The following is a 20,545-nucleotide window of genomic DNA, read 5'->3' as shown; positions in this document are numbered from 1 at the left end:
TGGTTATTCAAAGTGCTTTAATAAGTATGGAAGTTGTTTTTATCATTAAAGCTGCACGGATCTTGAGTTAAGTGACTTTGGGTCAAGCTTTGACTGGCGATAAGAGGTTGTGGGGCACACTCCATCAGCTCAGCATTCTCCTCTGGTATATTGACTCTCTGAGTGGCTGAGGAGTATGACCTCGGCTGCTCCCGGGTCGTCTGTGAATAATAGGAGGTCGTCAACGCTGAGCCGATAGAAGACGTCTCCGAGGCTGAAAAGTCTTGGCCAAGGTCCTCTGCATACATGGAAGTCTCTGGAGCGTTGACGGAGGGACGGTCTGAAGAGGAGGACCTAGGCTTGCGAGGTTCGTGGAGGTTCAGTTTGGACACCAGTGGTTTGCCCACTGTGACCCTTTGCATGTCCTGGACCTCCTCGTCGTCCATGTTTGAGTAGCGGTAATGAAGACACACGGTAAACGTGAGCTCTTTCTACGGAGGACACAATGAAGCAAAAATGTTGATAACATGCACATAAGAACGCCATTTACTCCTTTTAGGAGATGCTTTTGCCCAAAGCAACTTGTCATAAGGAAGCAAGTAGGAGCAAGGCATCTTGTAGGCTGTGGGCAATGGGAATCGAACCCGGTACATGTCAGCCGGGAGTCAAACCCCCCTGGCCACTACTAGACCATCCAGACCCCGTCTGCTTACATGCCTCTGAAACGTACCAAATTGTTCTTCTCAAGTAGATTTTCCTTTGTTCATTGTCTGAAAATAGAAAATGTACTACTCATGGTGGTTTTTTTCTGACCTTGAGTCTCTGTAGGCTCTTCAGGCGTGTGTACAGTCCTGGGCTCTGCGCTGGAGGCAGAATTTCCATGATTGGAAGTAAACTTCCGGCTTCCAAAACGCTCTCCTGATTACTCTTCTTTAGATCGAGGTCCACACCCTGCCATGAAGGTACAGTGTGAAGACATATGATTGTTTCTGACTTAATTCAATTGCACCCTATCACATTATCACAAGCAACCCCTTTATCAGGGTTATCACATTTATGCTCTGTATTTCATAGAGCAATCCTGCCAAAAGGGCCAAACATCACAACTACTTGGCATCCTCATATAGATAACATCCATCTATTGCTATTATTTATCATTACTTTAAGAGTCGTTTACACCTCTTTTAAATGCAATTTAAGCGATCAGTCCACCAGGACAAAATGTCATTAATATATGCAGAACCTTTAAAACTCCTCTCGATTCTAGTCAGTATGAAATATGAACAAACCTCCTCTGGGAAATCAATGAGCTCAGCAGAACAGGACATGATTTCCTTAGGTTTCTCCAAGATCCGTGTGTAGATGATCATGATGTTGGAAAATTCTGCAGCGAATCCAATCTGCACCTGGACTCCACACTCAAAGTGCAGCGTGCGACTTTTTGGCAGAACTATATAGGGTGCAGAGACAAAAGATGAGATCCTGAATCGCATTGGGATAAATGTAGCTGTACTATGTTATTGCAGAACTTCTGATCCAGTGATCAAGCAGTCTATGTTATAGCAGAACTTCTGGGGGGAGACAGCACAAAGAGCCTGGGCTGGAAATCAAGATACGCAACAGGTGGCGTTACACCTTGTTTTTTCTTGTTTCGTTACCGAGATATCCTTCCTATATCTATCTGCATTGAAAAAGACCAGAGTATCTCTGCGTTCACAGAGCGTACCGTGTGCGATGGCCCACTGGAGGTTGCGTGCTGAGTGGTCTGTGGGGCTCTCCGTGCTCTGGATGAGGTCTGTGAGAGCACGGCGCTCTGAGAGGTTACTCCGGAGCTCCAGGGCCTGTATGCCTCGCATCAGCTCACACCGGCCCATATCTAGCAGAGGTAAGGGAGCATACGTAGGCGTAAGCAGGACAGTCAGACAGGATGTTCTGGTGGGGGGGGGGGGGGGGGGGGGTGCAGGATGGCGCGGTCGGCATGTTAGGGTGTTCGCTCAGCTAAAATATTCTGGGTTTTGAACCCCAATGTCTTCCGTCGACCTGTAGGCATCCCAGCCTGGCTCCGCCCGCCTAAGTACTTTCCGCTCAATTTGAGCTTCCCTTCAGTACTAGGTCTGGGTCTGCGGTATGTTAGTGGGTTCTCTCCGTCTACATTTTCTGCGTCCAATCAGTGAACAGAGAGAGTGGCTGAGATCAATGACGTTAAAGTCAGGTCTCGTTGACGGACATCTTCAGGCACGGTGTTTGTTTGAAGCCTGCGCGCAACGTGATTCCCGGCCAAATGTTAGCGATTGGTTATGGCAGATCCAGAGTGACACTGGGCAGATCCAATGGTTTTAAACTTCAACAGACACCTGCCTTCAAGTGCACTGCGTTTTCGTTTGTCAATTGAGTAGGTCCAGACTCTGTACAAACGAAATGAAGTACGAGAGTCTGGTAGGACCAGGCTATAGGCATCCCTGAGCAAGATGCCAAACCTCCATCTCCTCATTAATGACCCAAACCTATAGACACAGAATATCCAGTCACTTTGGATAAAAAGGGTTGGTTGCATGAATAAATAATTTGTTTATATAACTTGAACACTAGGAGAGTTGCAAATTGTTTTTTGAAAGTCGTGATACCTTCTGCCACTCTGTCTAGCATCACAGTGACCTTCTCGTCTTCACAGACACGCTGCTTGAGGAAACTTATGAAGATGCCGTTATTGAGTTCGTCTTCTTTCACTTCGTATGCTTCTGCATCGACACACCTAAATATCAACAGCCAAGTATGAGAGAGAGGCCATGGGAGACACAGTCATATTTTCACTTTTAGCACTCCCCTCCCACTTCCCCTTAAAGAGCTTCTAGCTCTTTTCAGGCTGCTCTTGAAAATAAGAATTTTGCTCTTAATTTGCTTGCCTGGGTAAATAAAGGTTCATAAATATGATGTATACAGATTGTTAAGTCGTTCAGGCTAAGTAGAAAAAGTGAAAAGTGCCATGATAGTAAAAATAGTATCAAGAAACTTACGTAGCATAACCAAACACAATATTTGCTGTCACCTTCAACGGCCCCGAATGTGGGATCACATCATCATTTGGATTTCTAAGCAGAGAAAAAAAACAGTCTATGTATTTTCTCCCATCACAAATGTATTGTGCACATACAACAGACTAAATCAACTTTAACTCAAAGCCCTAGCCTTCCTTTTACCTTTTGCGACACATATCCAACAGAAAGACATTGAGTCCGGTCTCTCTCTCTTGCATCCTCTGAAGGACACTCTGCACACACAGGCAATGATCAGAGGTGTACGAGGCTGGGGCGTCGATGGGAACCATGAAGCTGTTGCCATAGTTCTCATAACCATGACCAGCAAAGTACAGCAGGCCTGCAAACAGGCAGGTAGAAGGGACCATGTTAAAGGTAAATTCATTTCAATTTAATCCCTCAGTAGACTGGGCCGGAACTGCAGGATAGTGCAGCAGCAAAGGTCTTTGAGGCCCAGCATTTGAGTCACCGGGTGAAATTGTCTTTGTCGGATGTATCCAAATTCAAAGAATTCAAGTCACTTTTGATAAAAAAAACCTTGGCTTGGACTTTGACCCATGAGATTTACCGCATTTAACACATTTCAGGCAAAAGCGGCTGGCAGACTGACCGTAGACCCCCTTGTCAAGCAGCAAGAGGAACTCGGTGACCGCACTGTTCATCTCCTGCCAGTTGAGGTCCAGCAGGGAAACCACCTTGAAGTCCAGTTGCCTGAGCAGGTTGGCCAATTCATGAACATCAGCCATGGGTGCAGAGAGCTGGATGTGGTGACTGTAGTTCATATTGCCAATCAAGAGAGCAACTTTGTCTGTGGCTGTTGTGAGGTCAACAGGAGAAAGAGTCGTTACATCATCATGGGTGGTGGATGATAAGACACATGGCTTTTTTTGAAGAGCACCATTGTGGTCCAAAACCAAATGATCCCTTGCAGCACATTGTAACCTTGACGGAACCGTGCATTATATTACTGATTTGATAGACTTACAGATTAAAGTGTATATGTATTCTGGTAAGACTTGTCTGCATACTCACCATAAAGACTTTCTTTGGGCCTAATATGTCTGGGGGGAGGCGCTGTAGGGAATATAAAGTAGACACACTGCCATTGCTACACTGATGCTAAAAGATAATAATTAACTAAATGAGGAACTAGAAAGAAAAATCCTACCTGTGTCAACTTCAGTCCAGGAACCATCAGACAAAGAGCTTGGTCCTATGAAATAGAAACGTGTTAACATGCAACACATTTGGTTGCCCATCGAAGGCAAACTTTAATAGTAATATTATTGTTACCGATGTGAATTTGGACTGGGTTGCTCCAAGTCTCATGGAATAGGTTGTACACTTTACAGCTGTATTGACCTCTGTCTGTTGTGGTCACTGCAGGGATCTGTTGAAACATTATAACTTAGATGCTGATGAAGATGAATATACAGCTGTAGAAGAAGATATGAAGGTAGCCCTTGAAATACCATGTTATAAATAGGTTATATATCAACTAAAGATTATACAAAATAACCAAAAGGTATTATTAACTTCCCTTACTCAGTAGTTTGGTTTGTATAACCAAAGGCAGCCAACCAGCAAAGCAAAAACAAGGAAGGTACCCTGCGATCCGGCTGGTTCGTTCACTTCCCCCACCCCTCTCTGCTTCTTACCAAGCATTCAAGCGTTTAGACCAGGGTCCTACCCTGAGCACACTGCTCTTCTGCTGCTGCATGGCATTCATGTTATGGTGCCAGTGAAACTGGGCCGGCGGGTTGGCCTCCACGAGGCACTCCAGGAACAGAGAGTCCCCCTCGGTCACGGTCTGGGACTGGGGCTGACGGGTGATACACAGCCCACTCTTCGACCCCGGGAAAAGAGTACTGCTGCAGCCTGAGAGAATAACAGTCACAAGAATACAATGCTGAGGAGAGTGAAATGAGTGTCAATGACTATGTGAAGTATTGGTCGGAGTTGAGCGTAGAAGAGAAGAATAGTGAGGTGAAGTGAAGGGACTGGTGTAGGTCAAATTGAAAAGAGAAGAGGCATTTATTAAACCAAGACATACCTGGACTTGAGAATTCAGAGCGACTCAATTGAATGTGAGCCCACTGTGAGAAGATGCAGGTGTCCCCATGGTTCACTCTACAGATATAGTGGCCCTGGTGGACTGGGCCCAGAGGGGAGAGGACCAGGTCAGCTGCACTCCCAGACCCCCCCAGTATCTAGAACACACCATGGAAAGCATTCGATTTAGAATATAGACATTTTTCTGAATCTGTTTGCTACAGCTGACCTTGAACTGATGATATTATTTAAGGACAATTCTAGTGATGTTATATGCAGGTTGTGGAAGTGAGATCGACATCTCCACACTATTAATCACTTCCACCTGGCCCTCGTTAGTTCATTAACCATTGCTGCAGTATTTCCCTTACAAAGTTCACCTCAGGCACCAGCACACCCTGCAGTCTCAGATTGAGTTGGTTGCCATACGTCTTTTATTTATTTTAGAGGAACAAACACTGACCTCTCAATAGTTTTAGACTCAAGCGCCCCGTTGTTATTTAGTCGTCTGTTATTAAATGTTGAGTGTTATTTTATGTTATCGATTGCTGCTGGCAGATTTTTTTTTTATCTCAAAGGTTATTAAAGATGATTAAACGGACACATCCGAGGAATAAATCACAGTAACAAATACAGCTTTGTATTATTGTATCCCTGCCTGGTCTTTAGATAAACACCTACTCGGGCAGCAACCCCTTTGTGTGGTGCTGACTGGAGTTTGTCGTTAGAGGGAGGTTTTACAAAAAAAACGGAGAACCGACCTGTTCTTTTCCTCTGAACCACTGGTAGCTGAGGCCCGCTGGACCGGCTGCCCTACAGGCGAGGACCACCCTGCCCCCTTCTAAAGCCTGCTGAGACTGAGGCTGGACGGTGATATGAATGTTTTCCATCACTGCAATAAACACACACAGACACACGCAAGCGCGTACACACACACACACACACGCGCGCACGCACGCACGCACGCACGCACGCACGCACGCACGCACGCACGCACGCACGCACGCACGCACGCACGCACGCACGCGCGCGCGCACACACCCTTGTCAAGAATTGTTGAAGTTACTTTGTGGTTGGCTTTTATATACATCGCTCTCATCCTCCCAGCCATTTTTGAAATGACAGAAAAGACTGAATCAATGTATTGACGGCTGTGTACCCGTGGCAGTCAGGTACTGGACCGCATGCTGGTTGTCCATCTTCTTCAGACAGCTGAGCAGGAAGGCCAGGGAACAGGAGCGGTCAGCCAGCCTGGCCAAGAGGTAGCGAGCTGGGCTTCCAGTAGGGCTCAGCACCTGTACTGAGCAGCTTGTAAGCTCATTCTCACTGCGGACCAATGAAAATGATCTGCATAAGTGCTGTTTACTACAATCACTTGGGGATTCATATGCAAAATAAAAAGGATTTGATTATCTTGATTAATTAAATATTAGAAGTACTTAATCAATATTGACCAGATCAATATTGTAAATAAGAAACTGTTCTTAATGTTTTATCTGGAAAAATAAAGGTTAAATAAAATTAAAATAAAATTAATATTGATCTTTACCTGCAGCGGAATTGAGGATGCTCATTCGCAATGTTTGCCAGTTGTCTCCATCCACGGGTGCAGTTGTCCAATATCTCACCCAGCCTGCTGAGAGCATCTTCACTGAGAGTCCCCAGGTTTCTGCTCCAGTCTCCCATCTCTCTTCCACTCAATCTCTTCTTGAGAGTGATGAATCTCTGTGTGAGTCAGAGGCTCTTGGGTACCAGTGGCGCTTTTCATCCTTTGATTGACAGTGACGACATGCAACAGTAGACACATTGTTTCAACTAATGTCACTTGTTGAAAGTGTGGAAATGGTTGACCATCGTGCAAGCTCACTTAGTGGTAGTGGCACAAGAAGGCCAGTGTGGTTTTAAAGTAGTTAATGGATTATCCCCATGGATAAATGTGAAGCCTCAATGAGCATAAAATCAAATAGTTGAATGTGTTTCGAAATTAAGTTATTTATTTCGTGCAGGCTATTAAGTATTATTATTTTACATCATGAATTAGTTCATTTAATACTGATGCATTTGCTGTTTCGAGCTCATTCTCAACACACAGTCTGACCGTACCCAAAGGTTGCAATTAGCAATTGAATGGCTAGGCTAACTGTCTGCAGCACCTGTAGCACATGTGTTGTACGTTGTACTTGACGTCAGAGGAGACGAAGTATGAATTTATTTCATTTTTTTTGTTGCATTTATAAGTAGCCTAGCCTATGAGTTGAATATTGACGCCAGGTCATCCCAGTGATTATATGTAATTATAAACTAGATTGGTCGTTAATTCAATTAAATTGGCTGGTCTATAATGTAGTGAGCGAAATATATCATCGTACTCAGAGCATATAGGCATAAGCGCTACATGCCAACAACCAGGCGAGGCAATCTGCTGAATTTCTTTCGGTAGACTTTATATCCCGAGGCATTTAACCCGGTCGCTTTAGAACGAAAGTGCTACATTGTTGAAAGAGAAAGTCAATTTGACAACGGGGGAGGGTTGTAATTACTTTTGCCTTTTAAAACAAATAGCTTTACTACACACTATCCCGAAAATTCTATTGTCAATAAAGACAATTTAACTCACCAAATCCGCCAGTAATATCAGACCAGGTCCACTTTCATGAGCAAAATTGTATGTTCATGCTACTCTGGTGGGGCATGCCTTAGGAATAGCACTTCTCATTTCCTCAAATATGATATGCCATGCCGATCGTCTACGCATGTTTATTTGCATCTACTTTTAGCCCAACCGAACAGGATTTCTGCACATAGTACACAAACCACAGCGGACGCGTGTCGCACACATTTTCAGTCACAAAATTATCGGTCACAGAATTTATTTGTATAAGTCAATCAAAAGTCAACTCTCGTATCTTTCCAATACATAATTATGAATGAGAGGGGGGTGGGGGAAAAGGGGCTTTGCAAAAAAAAAAAAGAACAAAGAACAAAATAACCAAGCAAGTAATTGTATCCAAATTGTACTTGGTTTGAAAGATGAGTGAAAAGTGTATCTTCTGAAGTCTAACAGAAAACAATGACATGGTACACGTCATAGGAGAGAAACCTATAACTTCTTTCCTTTATGCAATCTGTTATGGCGCAAAATGCTTTCTTTTCTCAGACGTTTCCAATATTCCCAACTGTCTGGTTCCCGATCGTGTAAATTCGTCACCGGTCCAAGTTTTATCTGGTATAACCTATGACAGACAACAGTAATAACATATGAGGAACATCAAACATGTCACATCACATACAGTACACTTCTTAATAATAATCTGCAAATTATAATGGTGTTGAGATATATTGTGTATCTCTTGGGGAACAAGTTCCCATTTTCTTAAATACAAAGTAAATACTGGGCCAGGCAGTGATTTGCTGTGTGGTATTGAGACATGCCTTTGGATTTGTAATTAACATTCTTGATTTCTCATCTCATTCTTGTATAGCTAAAATGGGAAAATGGCTTAAAATAAATGTTCAATTACCACTCTGGGTATTCCTCTGGAGACTTCAGTTTAGGGTCTTCTCCCTGCTTAAAGATGTTGACGCCAACAGCATGTGTTGTGAGCCTTTCAGTATCCTTACACACTTCAGGACCTTTCACGTCCTCTTTCATCATGCCTTTTCCTTTCCCTTTGGCCGCTGTAAGTACAATACATTAATCTGTATCAATGGCACATGACACAACATACAGTTTTGGTCTATTCTAATGGTTGACTGTTCAGCAGATTACAAAATAATACACCACAGTAAGATGCAGTTAAGTTATTCCAAGAATCCCAGTGGGTAATGCATGTTGGTGGTATCCCTTTGTTTTTATGTCTAAAGCCGAAGAAAATATAAAAACAACATTTCACGACAAGCAAGACTTGCAGGCTAATTTAATTGACCCTGAGCGCTGTACATCATCGGTGTTCAGGTGAACATGTATGAGAAATGTGTTATCGCTGCACATTATCTAATTGAAGTGCATTGTAAAATACCATTCGTTACAGGTAAAGGCATGCATACATTGATTTCTTACCAACTTTTTTCGCATAACCGCAGACAGGGATTCGGTGAACAACATTATTACTACAAAGCCCCGTTTTTAGGTGGGTTGGAAAACATTTAGCTAACAGAGCGGTCCTGAACAAACTGTACCCTGACATTTTTAAGCGTATTTAAAAACATAGGAGGACACCATGCATTTGTTTGACATTCATTCTTTTTTGCTTCCGGTCTATTCTTTTTTGTGAGCTTGAACATTGATGTCATTATCATTACCGCCCCGTGCTGGACGGGAGGCGCACTCCGCAATCAACCATGTCACGGACGCTACGTCCATACTTTTTAATGTCTAAGGTTGCATACTAACTATAACAATTGCATTTGTTTTACCATTTATTTTCCCAAATATGTGCAAACTGACATCTTGTACCTCTGCACAGTTTACGTCACTCTCCAACGTTCACAACATAACCTCGTTCCAAGGCGTTCTCGTCTGCCCACAGAATGCTTGGAGCGGTATGCTGGATATCTGCGTTATTGGCGAGATAGAGGGCGGGACTTCCAGTTAGTGTTGCGGGGCGAAAGAGAGGGAGTTTCAATAGAGGGAAATCCGTTTCATTCGATCCCTTATGTGTTCGGATATTCCTTTGTCAAACTAGTCCCACAAACATCATTTTTATTCTCTCTTAGTTGTTGCCATTCTTGTAATTCGCTTAATCTTCTCGCTCAAGGGACTGTCAACCGTCGTGCACAGCTAATAGGAACAGAGACCGGATGCAATGCATGATCCCCTCTCCGGCTCGTCACAACATTAACATGCCCTGTGTTGGTTGTGCTCATATCCGATAGAGGGCGACCATCGTCAATTCTGACATCTTCATAAAAACAAAGCAGAAGAAAAGTGGTGGCCTGGCTTTAGCTTCTCCAACAATGTCTGATGAATACGCCGCCGTTCAGAAAGGATCCCTGAAATTTAAAGGGTTGGGAGATATTTCTAAAGGGAAAAAGTAAGCACTATTTATTTTACAGCCACATGTATTTCAAAAGAGAATTTGCTTAAAAGTTAGCGAGTTTGTCGACCCTGTGATGTAACATAGCTAGCTCCTCGGAGGTAACGTTAATGCTAAGCTTCATCTTGTTTATTGTTAGTGTACATCGTCCGATTAATATTCATTTAGACAAACGAACAATTAAAGTATTACTTTGGGCTAACTCTAGTACAATACACGTCGGAAAAAAACGTATCGTCGTTGTTATCCATGGGAGTGTGCCATGCTCGAAGTACTGCGCTCATAAACAACCATGTCGGGTTTGTCCCCGATGCATTGGCATCAGAACGTGACTCCATACAAATATGAAGACAGTCCCTAAAACGAACCAGCCATACCCAATTATCAAAGGTTGTTAGCCTAAAAGTCAGCCCTCGGCTGCATAAGAAGAATAAGATCTACCAGACAATGTCCTCCATACCGCCATCTAGAAATGTCCTGGGAGGGATCAGACAATTGTCACTTAAAGTAGCGAAAGCAGCTTCTCGGACATACGTGCTGGTCAATATAGACACATGACCTATTGTATAACTTGACATTTTGTATTGATCAAAAACAGTTGTATAAAGCTAGTTTGACCAGGATATACTGTGGGACTATTCGATTCCTGGTCGATGTTTTTAATCTACCACTAGTATTCATCACGAGGTATCAAGAGAAGGAGCTTGTGCTCCACTGTCCTAATAAGCATAGCTATGTTTTCCAGGAAGAAGAAGAAGGACAAAGAAAAGAAAAAACGCCTGGAGGAGCAGATTTTGACGAATCAGTATGACGAAGGGGGGGAGACCCAGAAAGGATACGTTGACAAGAGGACACCAGCTCAAATTGCCTTCGATAAGACTCAAGAGAAGAGGGTAAGAGGTCGATTCAGGATTTGCTGGGCATCTTATTAAAACTTTACAATTCTGAAGTTATAGGCAGCAACTATTATTGCTAAGAATTTGGGAGAACTTAAACTTAATGGTGAACATATTTAATTTACGAATAACAATCATTAAACTTCAGTTTTTTTGTTTTAAAATGGTCAGTCATGTAATGCAACAGAGATGCATGCATTTCACAAATGTAATGACTGATTATAGCGTTGTAAGCTTAATTTTAACTCTATCAAAAGATCTGCAGATTGTAAGAACACTAGATGAATATGTGACTCGTTAAGCCCAATAAAGTGTGTGTTAAAGGCACTGTAGGCGATGTGGTAGTTTTGGCTAATTTCCTGTCGGAATTTTGAAGTTAGCTCTCCGCTCCCGACGTCAGCACATGCAAGTGGGTCTTGCGAGACTCTTTATCATGCCACTTTTCTTCTCCTAATTTTCTTTCACCGTTTCTTTTTCGTTTTGTGGGTTTGTTATTCTAAGTCATTGCTGGGTGGTGCTTGGAAAGGTAGCTTCGCTTGTTCCGTGATTGTCCGTCAACAGTGAATTCCTACTACCTGCCTGTGTAGAGGACCGCCCATTGATGGGGTTCTCTCCTGATTGGATGACATTGGAGCGGGATACCAAAAAATGCGTTCTGTGTTTACTGCAGTATGGAGGGTCTTAGAGACCCATGATTCTGACCAAACACTGTAATAAGTGATGGCTGTCTGAATATAGAGCTATTTAACACTTACTTAAAAAAATGATTACGAGCACTGCCTTTTAATGATCAAAGATTAGGAAAAATATTGGCAAGTCTGAAACCAATTGGAATGGCTCGACAAATTACTCCGTAATTCATTTCTTGCATACTTTTATTTTTTTAATGCATGTATAGAAAATATTGAACTATGAATGTGGTTGAGGAATATTTCAAAATACACAGGCATTAATAGTAGTTCTGAAGCGTACCTTTTAACCCATTTTTCCTAACTTATCTTTCTTTTCAGCAAATGGAAAGGATTCTAAACAAGGCATGCAAAACACATAAACATCGAGTTGAGGTAAGACTGGAATGCACCTGCCTTTCAATGATAATTACATTGTTATTTTGTAACAATGGTACAAACAAAATGGAAAAACATTCATAGATGTTTATTTTCTCTTTCAGGACTTTAATCGCCATCTGGACAATTTGACTGAGCATTATGATATCCCAAAAGTCAGCTGGACCAAATGAAAAGGAGCAGCGGTTGTTGACTTTTATTTTGAAATTCCAATTTGGCTTTATTTTACTTTTTTTTTCTAACTCGTTTGACATTAACGGTATTGTTGATTTATTTTCTAGTTGATATGCCTTTTCTATGGTAGAATTTGTCAAACAGAAAACACCTCTTGGTTTGCCTGGTTGTGCAAATATAAATAAAAGTTGAGCCGAAAAGTTTGATAAACAATGTTTTCATTAAGTTGCTGTATTAATAATTATATGTGCATAGTGATTATTCAATAAATTACAACGTCCATGTGATGATGCATATTGTGTTGCTCCAGGAATTCTAAATTAAGCAAGTGAAATGCATTTCCTTCAAATAAATTCTTTGTCACTGATTATTTGGTTGTTAATGCAAATGGAAAACAATTTATTGAACTGAGTAGCCTTCAATCTTGCTCAAAGTAATGGCAATTTATTAGTATCTGGTTACAAACATCATTTTGCTTTAGTTTAGTTTAGTTTGCATATGTTTAACTGTAGATACTGGTATAACATGCTATACTGGGTACATACTTGTATGGATTAATGCAATTAACGTAGTGCATAATTTAGTTTAACTTCATTTGACATTTCAAGTTTCCATGTATGGATTAACGTTACAAACTCGAATGCTGATGTTGATACAATTTAATGTAATTAGTTGCATGTGAGCTTATCATGTTGGTCAAATATCGGTATGCTTGTAACAAAACAGGTACAATTAAACCTAACCGGTGAAAAAACTATCAACAGTGAATTATTTTTTGGGGGGCCATTTATTTTGAAGACCAAGGTCACAGTTTACCGGAAAAGCTAAAAATCTTCACCGCTGTGTTCACGCGGCTGCTAGTACATCTCGCGGTAACCTCCATACAGCGTAGCGTTAGCTTGTAAGCTAACATCATCGTTTACAGGTTCGTGTCGGCCTGAAAACATCACTCCAGAAAGACACAGAAACGCATATAAATATCCAACCTTTTAAAGGCTGCAAAGAGGAATAAGAGGATGCCACACAATTTCCAACCCGGAGATCTGGTCTTCGCTAAAATGAAGGGGTACCCCCATTGGCCAGCCAGGGTAAGCAACTACAGCAGCAACCCGGAGTGGTGAAGGGGTGGGCGGACGATGAAGATCTTGTGCTTGGGACGCTGGAGAAGGTTCTATGAGTATTGCTGGGAATGTCTGCCATGTATACCGCAACATGACCCTCGTCAATTAAGTGATAATATGTTGCACTTTGTTTAAGAACTATCCGTGTCATTACCCTTATTTGGAGATGATGCACTTGGCCTTATCTAAACACAAATGTGCATTTGCAAGCTAATATTACTTTGGAAATGAAGGGTCGCTTGTGCATTCATGTGCATTCATATGCCAAATGTCACGTTTAAGGTAATATATTATCAGTATTTATCCTTGTTTCACTATACATAAAACATAGTTTGTTGTGATTGGGATGGCCCCACTGCTTAAAATATCTTGAATATGAATGGTAAGTAGGATGCAGCTAAGACCGCGAAGACCAAATCCAATTAAGAATTATATCTGTGTTGTCCAATTCTTGAATTTTCACAGATTGAAGATGTGGCAGATGGTGCAGTAAAACCACCACCAAATAAAATTCCCATATTCTTCTTTGGTACACATGAAACGTGAGTACAGCATGATCACTAACGAGTTACAATGATCAACTATATATTGCATACTATTTGATGGTGTTCATAAATTAAGTGTAAGAATACATTCTTATAATCATGGTGGATACTCTAATATAACTGGTATGCACTTTTATGACTTAATATTCAATAACTCAATTAAACCTCAGTCTCCTTGTAATTATTGGATTCTAGATACATCACAATATGAACCTTTTGTGTGAAAAACAATGCCAAATAAGTAAATACAATTTACAGTGTCCACTGAAAGAGCTGCTATAGTCTGCACTTGTCCTGCCGGTCTTATTTAACAACTTTGTCTTCCATAATTATAAGCACATGTTCTTGTGCAATCATCAATTTATCTCAATTATCTCTTCCTTCATTGTTCCATAGTGCCTTCCTTGCAGCGAAGGATCTTTTTGCATATGAAAAGTGCAAAGAGCGCTATGGGAAGCCAAATAAAAGGAAAGGATTCAATGAAGGCTTATGGGAAATCCAGAACAATCCACATGCCTCCTACAGTGCCCCACCTGCAGTAAGTCAATCAGAAATCCTAAATTCTATGTAAATTAATGTATAATTGCAGTCTTTTCTGATGGCTCTGATAATTGGGGTAGTAAAACCGTATTTAACTAAAACATAACAATGATAAAAGGCGTAGAGAGAATGCCAGAGTAATCAAATGCTTTCCTCTTTTTATTTCATCCAAATGATTTGTTCCTTTGCAGCCAGCTAGCTCGTCTGACAGTGAAGGCAACGATGGAGGTGGAGGTGGGGGAGGAGGAGGAGGAGGTGGTGGTGGTGGAGGAAGTGATGATGAAGAAGACGAGGATGAAGATAAAGAAGTAGTGGTTCCCCAGAAAGTGGAGTCAGGGAGCGAAGTGGACTCTGACTCTGGAAGTGAAGACGGGGGGAGGCAAGCTCCTGCTGTGAAGAGAAAGCCTCCTGTCGCTAAGGTAATTGTGGGATCCATTAATTTCGGGGGTCCTCGACTCGAAAAGAAACCAGAATTATTTCTAGCCTCAACAAAACCCCTTGAAAATGTCTAATCACACCCCATGGTGGGGGTCTCCCCCTACAGCGCCCCCCACCTTCAAAAAAGGCCCGGGGTTCGTCCAGCGACCGGGACGTGGCGGAGGAGAGTGGATCCCCCTCGGAGCCCGAGCCCTCCCCTTCAGACTCCGAATCTGGGAAGAACAGTGACCAGGTGCACACACACACACACACACACACACACACACACACACACACACACACACACACACACACACACACACACACACACACACACACACACACACACACACACACACACACACACACACTCTCTTAGTTTATAGGTACTTAAATCGTTATACTGTCTAGTTTTCTTTGAGTATTGACCCAGTATGCATGCCCTGTAGGACTTTACACCAGAAAAGAAAACGGCTGGACGGGTAGGAAAGAAAGCTGCTCCTGGTCGAGGGAAAAAGAAGGTGAGCTTTTCTCAAAGGAGGACGACAAACAATTGGTCTCATAATAGTGTTGTGTACTCAACCCCTGCCCACCTCTCCATTGTCTCCGGGTTTGCTGCAGAAGGCCTCATCTAACTCGGACTCAGACTCAGGGTCTCAGTCGGAGAAGAAGGAGGTTAACAGCGAGTCGGAAGATGACAAGCCCCGGCCTGCCATGTCTGGGTCGGAGTCCCAGTCTGGCTCCAAGTCTGACTCAGACTCCGATCCTCCCCCGAAGAAGGGACCCCAGAGCCGCAAGAAAGGTCAGGATTCAGGGGTATTAAGAGGGGACCCCGGCATCTTTAATTACATCATCGGACCAGATTGTAATTAGTCCAAAGGTCAATGTGCATATCATTTGTCGAAGCTCTATGCCTTGCACTCGTGTTAGTGCGAGAATGTGAAAAGCTTACCACATTAACAACATGGTCACAGATGCAAACAGAATAGAACATTGAACTTGTATATAAGGAACTTCAATGTGTGATTTTGTGTTCCAACCTTTCCGTGTTTTCCCTGGTGCTCAGCAGCGGACAAGCCCCCAGCTAAGCCCCGGGCCAGGAAGCCCAAAGCCAAACCCACGCCAGCAAAGCGAGCGGCTACGTCGTCTGACGACAGCGACAGGTGAGGCAGAGATGTGTGTCATGCCTGGCCTACGGCTGTTTTGTGCCACTGGATCGTGTAGCCTTACTTGATCCAGTGGCACAACAGAGAGCATTATATCCACTCTAACTCTCTGACCTATTCAGGGGCCGGGCCGCAATTTTTAGAGAGCTTTACAAGCCAATCGATTTTTCCGATCAATGGGACATTGTTGACCGGTTGACGTTTACCATATTTTTGTTTTAAATGTACGGCCTTGACTGAATTTAATGGATTAATGTCACTTACTGCTGCTGATGCTTCCGAGTCCCGTCCCTGTACTCATTGGTTCCGGTGCCTCTCCTCCGCTCCTCGGCATAGCGACAGCGAGCCGGACCGCATCAGCGAGTGGAAGAAGCGGGACGAGGAGCGCCGGCGGGAGCTGGAGGAGCGCCGGAAGAAGGAGGAGGCGGAGGAGCTCCGCCGGATCCGCGAGCGCGAGAAGGAGGAGGACGAGCAGAGGAAGAAGGAGAAGAGCAGCAAGAAGGCGAGCGAGAGCGGCAGCAGCTCGGACGAGGGCGTGGACGACAGCCCGCTGAAGAAGTCCAAGAAGCCCCCGCCGCCCCCCATCCCTGCGCCCTCCGACTCGGACTCGCCCGGCCCGGCAGAGGTACAGTACAGCCCCCAGGGAACATGGATGCCTCTCTGTGTATGCTATGTACGACGAGGCCATCGCTGGCCTTTAATGAGCGATGAGGTCGGACAGAGATGTACGCCCACGTGCAAAAGAAAACAAAGACGCCATATTCTGGGTTTCAAATTTAAGTTGTTATAGAAATTGACTGAAGTATTTCAATGTGATTTTTTTTTTTTTTTTTTTTTTTTTTTTTTTTTTTTATAAATAATTGCCACCTTTGACATTATATATAATAGTAGTTTTGAGAGGTTCGTCATACATTCTTTGTGGGGGTTTCAAGATTAATAAAATCTATATATTTTTTTTGATAATTCTTTTGAATGAGAACTTTAATTATATAATAGTATAACAGAGATATCGTATAATAATTGTAAAGGCGTGCTTGGTTGGGATTCTAGTTGTTGCTCTAATTAAAGTAGGTGCCGGTTCTTTGCTCCTTTGACATTTAAAGCTAGAGATCTCTGCCCTTCTGCAACATTTAATCAACCATCGATCTGTGCTCATTCTGTGAACCGAACCACAGAGTTACAGATTTTATTGCCAACGATATCTTTTGATGTGGAGTTGCTCTTAAACTGTTCTCTATTCAAAACCCAGGTGAAAAAGTCTGCCAAGCGGTCAGAAAGCCAGAAGAAGTCCAAGGCTAAGAAGGACGGCAAAGAGAGGAAAGAGAAGGAGGTAAAGGAGAAGAAACCTCAGCGGTCAGAAGAGAAGTCCAGGGCAAGGTGAGTACAACTTGTGGCAGACAAACTTTATCGTCCCTTAAACCTCATTAGGGTTACCACCGTCAAAGATGTATGCACAAAGGTCACCAGAGTTCCTTCTTCACCCAGGGCCAAGCCAGAAAAACCCAGACGCAAACCAGAGAGGCCTCCAGAGAAGAAAGTAGAGAAGAAAAAAGGTTAGTTTGAAACCAGGGCCTCGCAAAATGGCAACTGTAACATCCAGAGGCCGCAGACTTTCTTCTCTGTCTTTCGATATTCATTCTTGAAATAAATAAACCGTTTGTGCAATGGCTTGTTTATTATGTGCATTTACAGAGCCAACACCAGAAGAAAAGCTACAGAAACTGCACACAGATATCAAGTTTGCACTCAAAGTTGACAACCCAGTAAGCAACTCCTCTTGCCCTTTTACACAGTGTGGAAAAACGATGTACCTAGCCATTTAGAATCAATCTATAATTTAAGTACTTATTAAAAGGTATATTGTTTAATTTCCTGCCATTTGTAGGACATAGAGCGGTGTCTACAGGCCTTGGTAGAGCTTGAAGAGGTGCCAGTCACCAGCCAAATCCTGCATAAGAATGCCGATGTTATCGCAACACTTAAAAAGGTAGGTCATCTTTAACCTCATCTCAAAACTGTGACTCAACTATTATCCATAAGGTTTGTATCTGGATTATTAGTATGTATGTAACCACAACTCTACATTTTTTTCAATTTTGTTTAGGTGTAATTGGGGTTTGCTCGTTTATTATTAAAACAATTATTTTTTATTAGTGTTCTGTGATAGAAACTCAACAATAAAATTGAGAGTATTAAACACACCAAATTTTTAGTTTTGTAAAGTTTTCTATTGAGTGAGTTTTCTGAAACAATAATATCCTCGAAGTACATGGATAAAGAAATGCTGCAAAGATTGATTTGAGTAATTCATGTTTTATTTTTTTTAACATTAATCATATTTGATGTGGAGGCAGCTTTTGGTCACCACCGAAATAATCTTCTTTGTTAATATTTATCTGTTTGTTGAATGAATAGATCCGCCGTTACAAAGCAAGCAATGCAGTAATGGAAAAGGCCAGTGAGGTCTACAACAAATTAAAACTCCGGTTCGTGGTGAAGGGAGAGTTGCCAACCAAACCTAAGTCAGATGACAAGGAGTCACAGGATAATGGGAAAGGCTCACAAAACACAGGTACGGGTTTCATTTGAAAACATTTGTTCAGTAAACCGTCAGCTTGGTATCCTTGCGGTCAAACAAAGTCTTATTTCATACATTGGGTAATACAAAACGTGTCTTTTCTTGTAGACTCCACTCCGATGAATGGGGAATCTGAACAAAAGCAGCAGGAGGAGGATGTTGAGGAGGAGAAACCAAAGTCCCTCAGCCAGGAGGAGAATGACCAGCACACGACATCCAGCCCCAAAAGGTACCTTCCAGTTTCATATCGGAACCAATGTTCCTAATATGAAGGCCATATACCGATATTAACAGATCAATCATACTTTTGTGTTCACGTTGTGCATTGAATTCACGTTTAGTTGAATACAATCAAACATTATTCTTTCTTATAATGGATATTTTAATATATGTATTGCAATGTCAGACAAATGGTCATATCAATGAGTACCTTGAGTACTATAGGCCAGTAGTTGTAGTTGCAAAACGACAACAAACGCTTATCTATCAGGTTTTTCTTCGGCATTTCGCTACTGACAAAATTGATCTAGGTCCCTATGATGAAAATAAGTAGGATATCTCGAATGCAGGATGGCTGTTTTCAGCATAACTGTCCTATATGGATCGCATTTTGCTGCTTTTATTTATTTATCCTGGACGAAAATCAGCACAACTGGACTACACAACTAATGTGTATCTAGGATATTTATCGGTCATTGAAATGTATCTGTGGTTGTTACCTTTTGTAAGGTCTAGCCCTGACAGCCCCATGGAGCAAGAGTTGAACGCACATGATGAGTCGGACCCAGTAGTACCTGCAGAGACAGAAGCGTCTGCTGTGGAGAGCTGAAGGAGGAAGGCTCCCATGGACCAAGTGCTTAAAGATTGTAGCCTTTTTTTAGTTTGACGTCACTAGGTTCCCCTTGGCCAACATCGCATTGTAACACATGCCCCAGCATTTCCTACCTGTCGAGCTGCTCTTGACGTCTGGGGACATTTTTGTACTTAAATATGTCAACGATTAGAAGGTTCTCCTGCTCTCACACCTAGGTTCGTTGTTCACCACAGCAAAGACAAATGCTCACTAGGGTGTAAAAATGTTGTGGCAGTTGTGCAAAATCCTCCCGTTTCTGAAACTTTTTATTTACTTTCTACAACACGCAGCCCGTCCCGGATCATTACTCTTCCTGTTTCATGTTTGCTTGCTTTTTCTCTCGTGTGTGTGTGTGTGTGTGTGTGTGTGTGTGTGTGTGTGTGTGTGTGTGTGTGTGTGTGTGTGTGTGTGTGTGTGTGTGTGTGTGTGTGTGTGTGTGTGTGTGTGTGTGTGTGTGTGTGTGTCACACGTCTGGGAATTGGCTAACGTTGACTTTGTCTTAGTTTGGTATAGGATTGTCTGCTTCTAGACAACCATTGACATTGATGCCAATTTTATAAAGTCAACAGAGTATCACTTAAAGACTTATTGTTTAATGTGTATTTGGAACATTGAGAGTGATACATTTATATTTCTGTGAGTCTGTTATTCTCTACACTTTTTTAATGATCTGCTCTTGCTTCTTGTTAAAGCGGCCAGAAATAATTAATAGACGAGTCATATCCACAAATTTCCAACTGTTGTCCACCTTCTTTTTTATAACCATGTTTTCAGATATTTGCGTATATATTTTTGACCTAACCAATGAATGCTGTGGAAATACACACCTGTGACTTCCCTTGGTGTCTGTAATTTGCATAATATATGGGATACCTGTGTACATAATAACCTTAACCTTATTCGCAATTTGTGAAAAGACACTCTTATCCCATGTAGCTGCATCCTATTTTGGCATTTACCTGTGATACGCATAAAGCTGAAGTGTTTTTAGTGCTATGTAAATTGGTAAACATTTGTATCATTTAGTTGAGACTGAATAAAACTCTCAGCATGGCATTGGTTCCAACTTTATTTTTTTAAATAATG

At 42.3% G+C, this 20,545-nt stretch overlaps 4 protein-coding genes across 8 annotated transcripts; 2 read left to right on the top strand and 2 right to left on the bottom strand.

Annotated features, from left to right (window-relative positions):
- Nucleotides 1–8: 8 nt before the first annotated feature.
- Nucleotides 9–7,838, bottom strand: malt2 (MALT paracaspase 2). Of its 2 annotated transcripts, XM_056603971.1 has the most exons (17): nt 7,684–7,838; nt 6,616–6,835; nt 6,226–6,392; nt 5,828–5,958; nt 5,068–5,224; nt 4,705–4,892; nt 4,308–4,404; nt 4,183–4,227; nt 4,047–4,088; nt 3,625–3,828; nt 3,177–3,354; nt 2,994–3,068; nt 2,604–2,731; nt 1,706–1,855; nt 1,269–1,429; nt 793–930; nt 9–470 (listed from the first exon to the last, which is right to left on the bottom strand). In XM_056603971.1, exons 2-17 carry the CDS (start codon nt 6,750–6,752, stop codon nt 18–20), a joined length of 2,451 nt encoding a protein of 816 aa, XP_056459946.1. In that variant the 5' UTR covers nt 6,753–6,835; nt 7,684–7,838; the 3' UTR covers nt 9–17. The 2 variants fall into 2 exon arrangements, with proteins under 2 accessions (XP_056459946.1, XP_056459947.1); XM_056603972.1 differs by lacking the exon at nt 7,684–7,838 and having other exon boundaries at nt 6,226–6,361; nt 6,616–6,692.
- An 81-nt stretch (nt 7,839–7,919) lies between these two features.
- On the bottom strand, nt 7,920–9,349 carry mrpl54 (mitochondrial ribosomal protein L54). 2 transcript variants are annotated; one of them, XM_056603976.1, is made up of 3 exons: nt 9,127–9,349; nt 8,588–8,744; nt 7,920–8,299 (listed from the first exon to the last, which is right to left on the bottom strand). In XM_056603976.1, exons 1-3 carry the CDS (start codon nt 9,251–9,253, stop codon nt 8,167–8,169), a joined length of 417 nt encoding a protein of 138 aa, XP_056459951.1. In that variant the 5' UTR covers nt 9,254–9,349; the 3' UTR covers nt 7,920–8,166. The 2 variants fall into 2 exon arrangements, with proteins under 2 accessions (XP_056459951.1, XP_056459952.1); XM_056603977.1 differs by having other exon boundaries at nt 9,114–9,199.
- Nucleotides 9,350–9,931: 582 nt separating this feature from the next.
- On the top strand, nt 9,932–12,700 carry fam32a (family with sequence similarity 32 member A). Its single transcript, XM_056603978.1, has 4 exons — nt 9,932–10,099; nt 10,848–10,995; nt 12,009–12,062; nt 12,170–12,700. The coding sequence occupies exons 1-4, from the start codon at nt 10,023–10,025 to the stop codon at nt 12,236–12,238; spliced, it is 348 nt and encodes a 115-aa protein (XP_056459953.1). The 5' UTR covers nt 9,932–10,022; the 3' UTR covers nt 12,239–12,700.
- A 401-nt stretch (nt 12,701–13,101) lies between these two features.
- On the top strand, nt 13,102–19,889 carry hdgfl2 (HDGF like 2). Of its 3 annotated transcripts, none has more exons than XM_056603975.1 (16): nt 13,102–13,327; nt 13,826–13,902; nt 14,302–14,443; nt 14,637–14,864; nt 14,990–15,115; nt 15,312–15,383; nt 15,487–15,664; nt 15,929–16,025; nt 16,365–16,653; nt 17,278–17,405; nt 17,514–17,581; nt 17,721–17,791; nt 17,914–18,015; nt 18,444–18,600; nt 18,715–18,835; nt 19,336–19,889. In XM_056603975.1, the coding sequence occupies exons 1-16, from the start codon at nt 13,256–13,258 to the stop codon at nt 19,433–19,435; spliced, it is 2,028 nt and encodes a 675-aa protein (XP_056459950.1). In that variant the 5' UTR covers nt 13,102–13,255; the 3' UTR covers nt 19,436–19,889. The 3 variants fall into 3 exon arrangements, with proteins under 3 accessions (XP_056459950.1, XP_056459949.1, XP_056459948.1); XM_056603974.1 differs by having other exon boundaries at nt 15,484–15,664; nt 15,932–16,025; XM_056603973.1 differs by having other exon boundaries at nt 13,103–13,327; nt 15,484–15,664.
- Nucleotides 19,890–20,545: the final 656 nt, after the last annotated feature.

This window comes from Gadus chalcogrammus, chromosome 12 (assembly GCF_026213295.1).
Source record: "Gadus chalcogrammus isolate NIFS_2021 chromosome 12, NIFS_Gcha_1.0, whole genome shotgun sequence".
Lineage (NCBI taxonomy): Eukaryota > Metazoa > Chordata > Actinopteri > Gadiformes > Gadidae > Gadus > Gadus chalcogrammus.
Note: the sequence above shows the minus strand (reverse complement) of the source record. Positions and strands in the feature narration are given on the sequence as shown.

Bases quoted from the DNA above. Each gene is read 5' to 3' on its own strand.
- malt2 (XM_056603971.1), bottom strand. From the start codon at position 6,752: ATGGGAGACTGGAGCAGAAACCTGGGGACTCTCAGTGAAGATGCTCTC. The intron at 1,856-2,603 runs GTATCACGACTT...TACCTCTGCTAG, and splicing joins GCTAGACAGAGTGGCAGAAG to ATATGGGCCGGTGTGAGCTG. The intron at 471-792 runs GTCAGAAAAAAA...TGTCCTCCGTAG, and splicing joins AGAGCCTACAGAGACTCAAG to AAAGAGCTCACGTTTACCGT.
- mrpl54 (XM_056603976.1), bottom strand. From the start codon at position 9,253: ATGTCAGGGTACAGTTTGTTCAGGACCGCTCTGTTAGCTAAATGTTTT. The intron at 8,745-9,126 runs GTAAGAAATCAA...TTGTACTTACAG, and splicing joins CGGTTATGCGAAAAAAGTTG to CGGCCAAAGGGAAAGGAAAA. The intron at 8,300-8,587 runs GTAATTGAACAT...TGTCTGTCATAG, and splicing joins CCAGAGGAATACCCAGAGTG to GTTATACCAGATAAAACTTG.
- fam32a (XM_056603978.1), top strand. From the start codon at position 10,023: ATGTCTGATGAATACGCCGCCGTTCAGAAAGGATCCCTGAAATTTAAA. The intron at 10,100-10,847 runs GTAAGCACTATT...TATGTTTTCCAG, and splicing joins GATATTTCTAAAGGGAAAAA to GAAGAAGAAGAAGGACAAAG. The intron at 12,063-12,169 runs GTAAGACTGGAA...TTTCTCTTTCAG, and splicing joins CACATAAACATCGAGTTGAG to GACTTTAATCGCCATCTGGA.
- hdgfl2 (XM_056603973.1), top strand. From the start codon at position 13,256: ATGCCACACAATTTCCAACCCGGAGATCTGGTCTTCGCTAAAATGAAG. The intron at 14,865-14,989 runs GTAATTGTGGGA...CTCCCCCTACAG, and splicing joins GAAAGCCTCCTGTCGCTAAG to CGCCCCCCACCTTCAAAAAA. The intron at 15,665-15,928 runs GTCAGGATTCAG...CCTGGTGCTCAG, and splicing joins ACCCCAGAGCCGCAAGAAAG to CAGCGGACAAGCCCCCAGCT.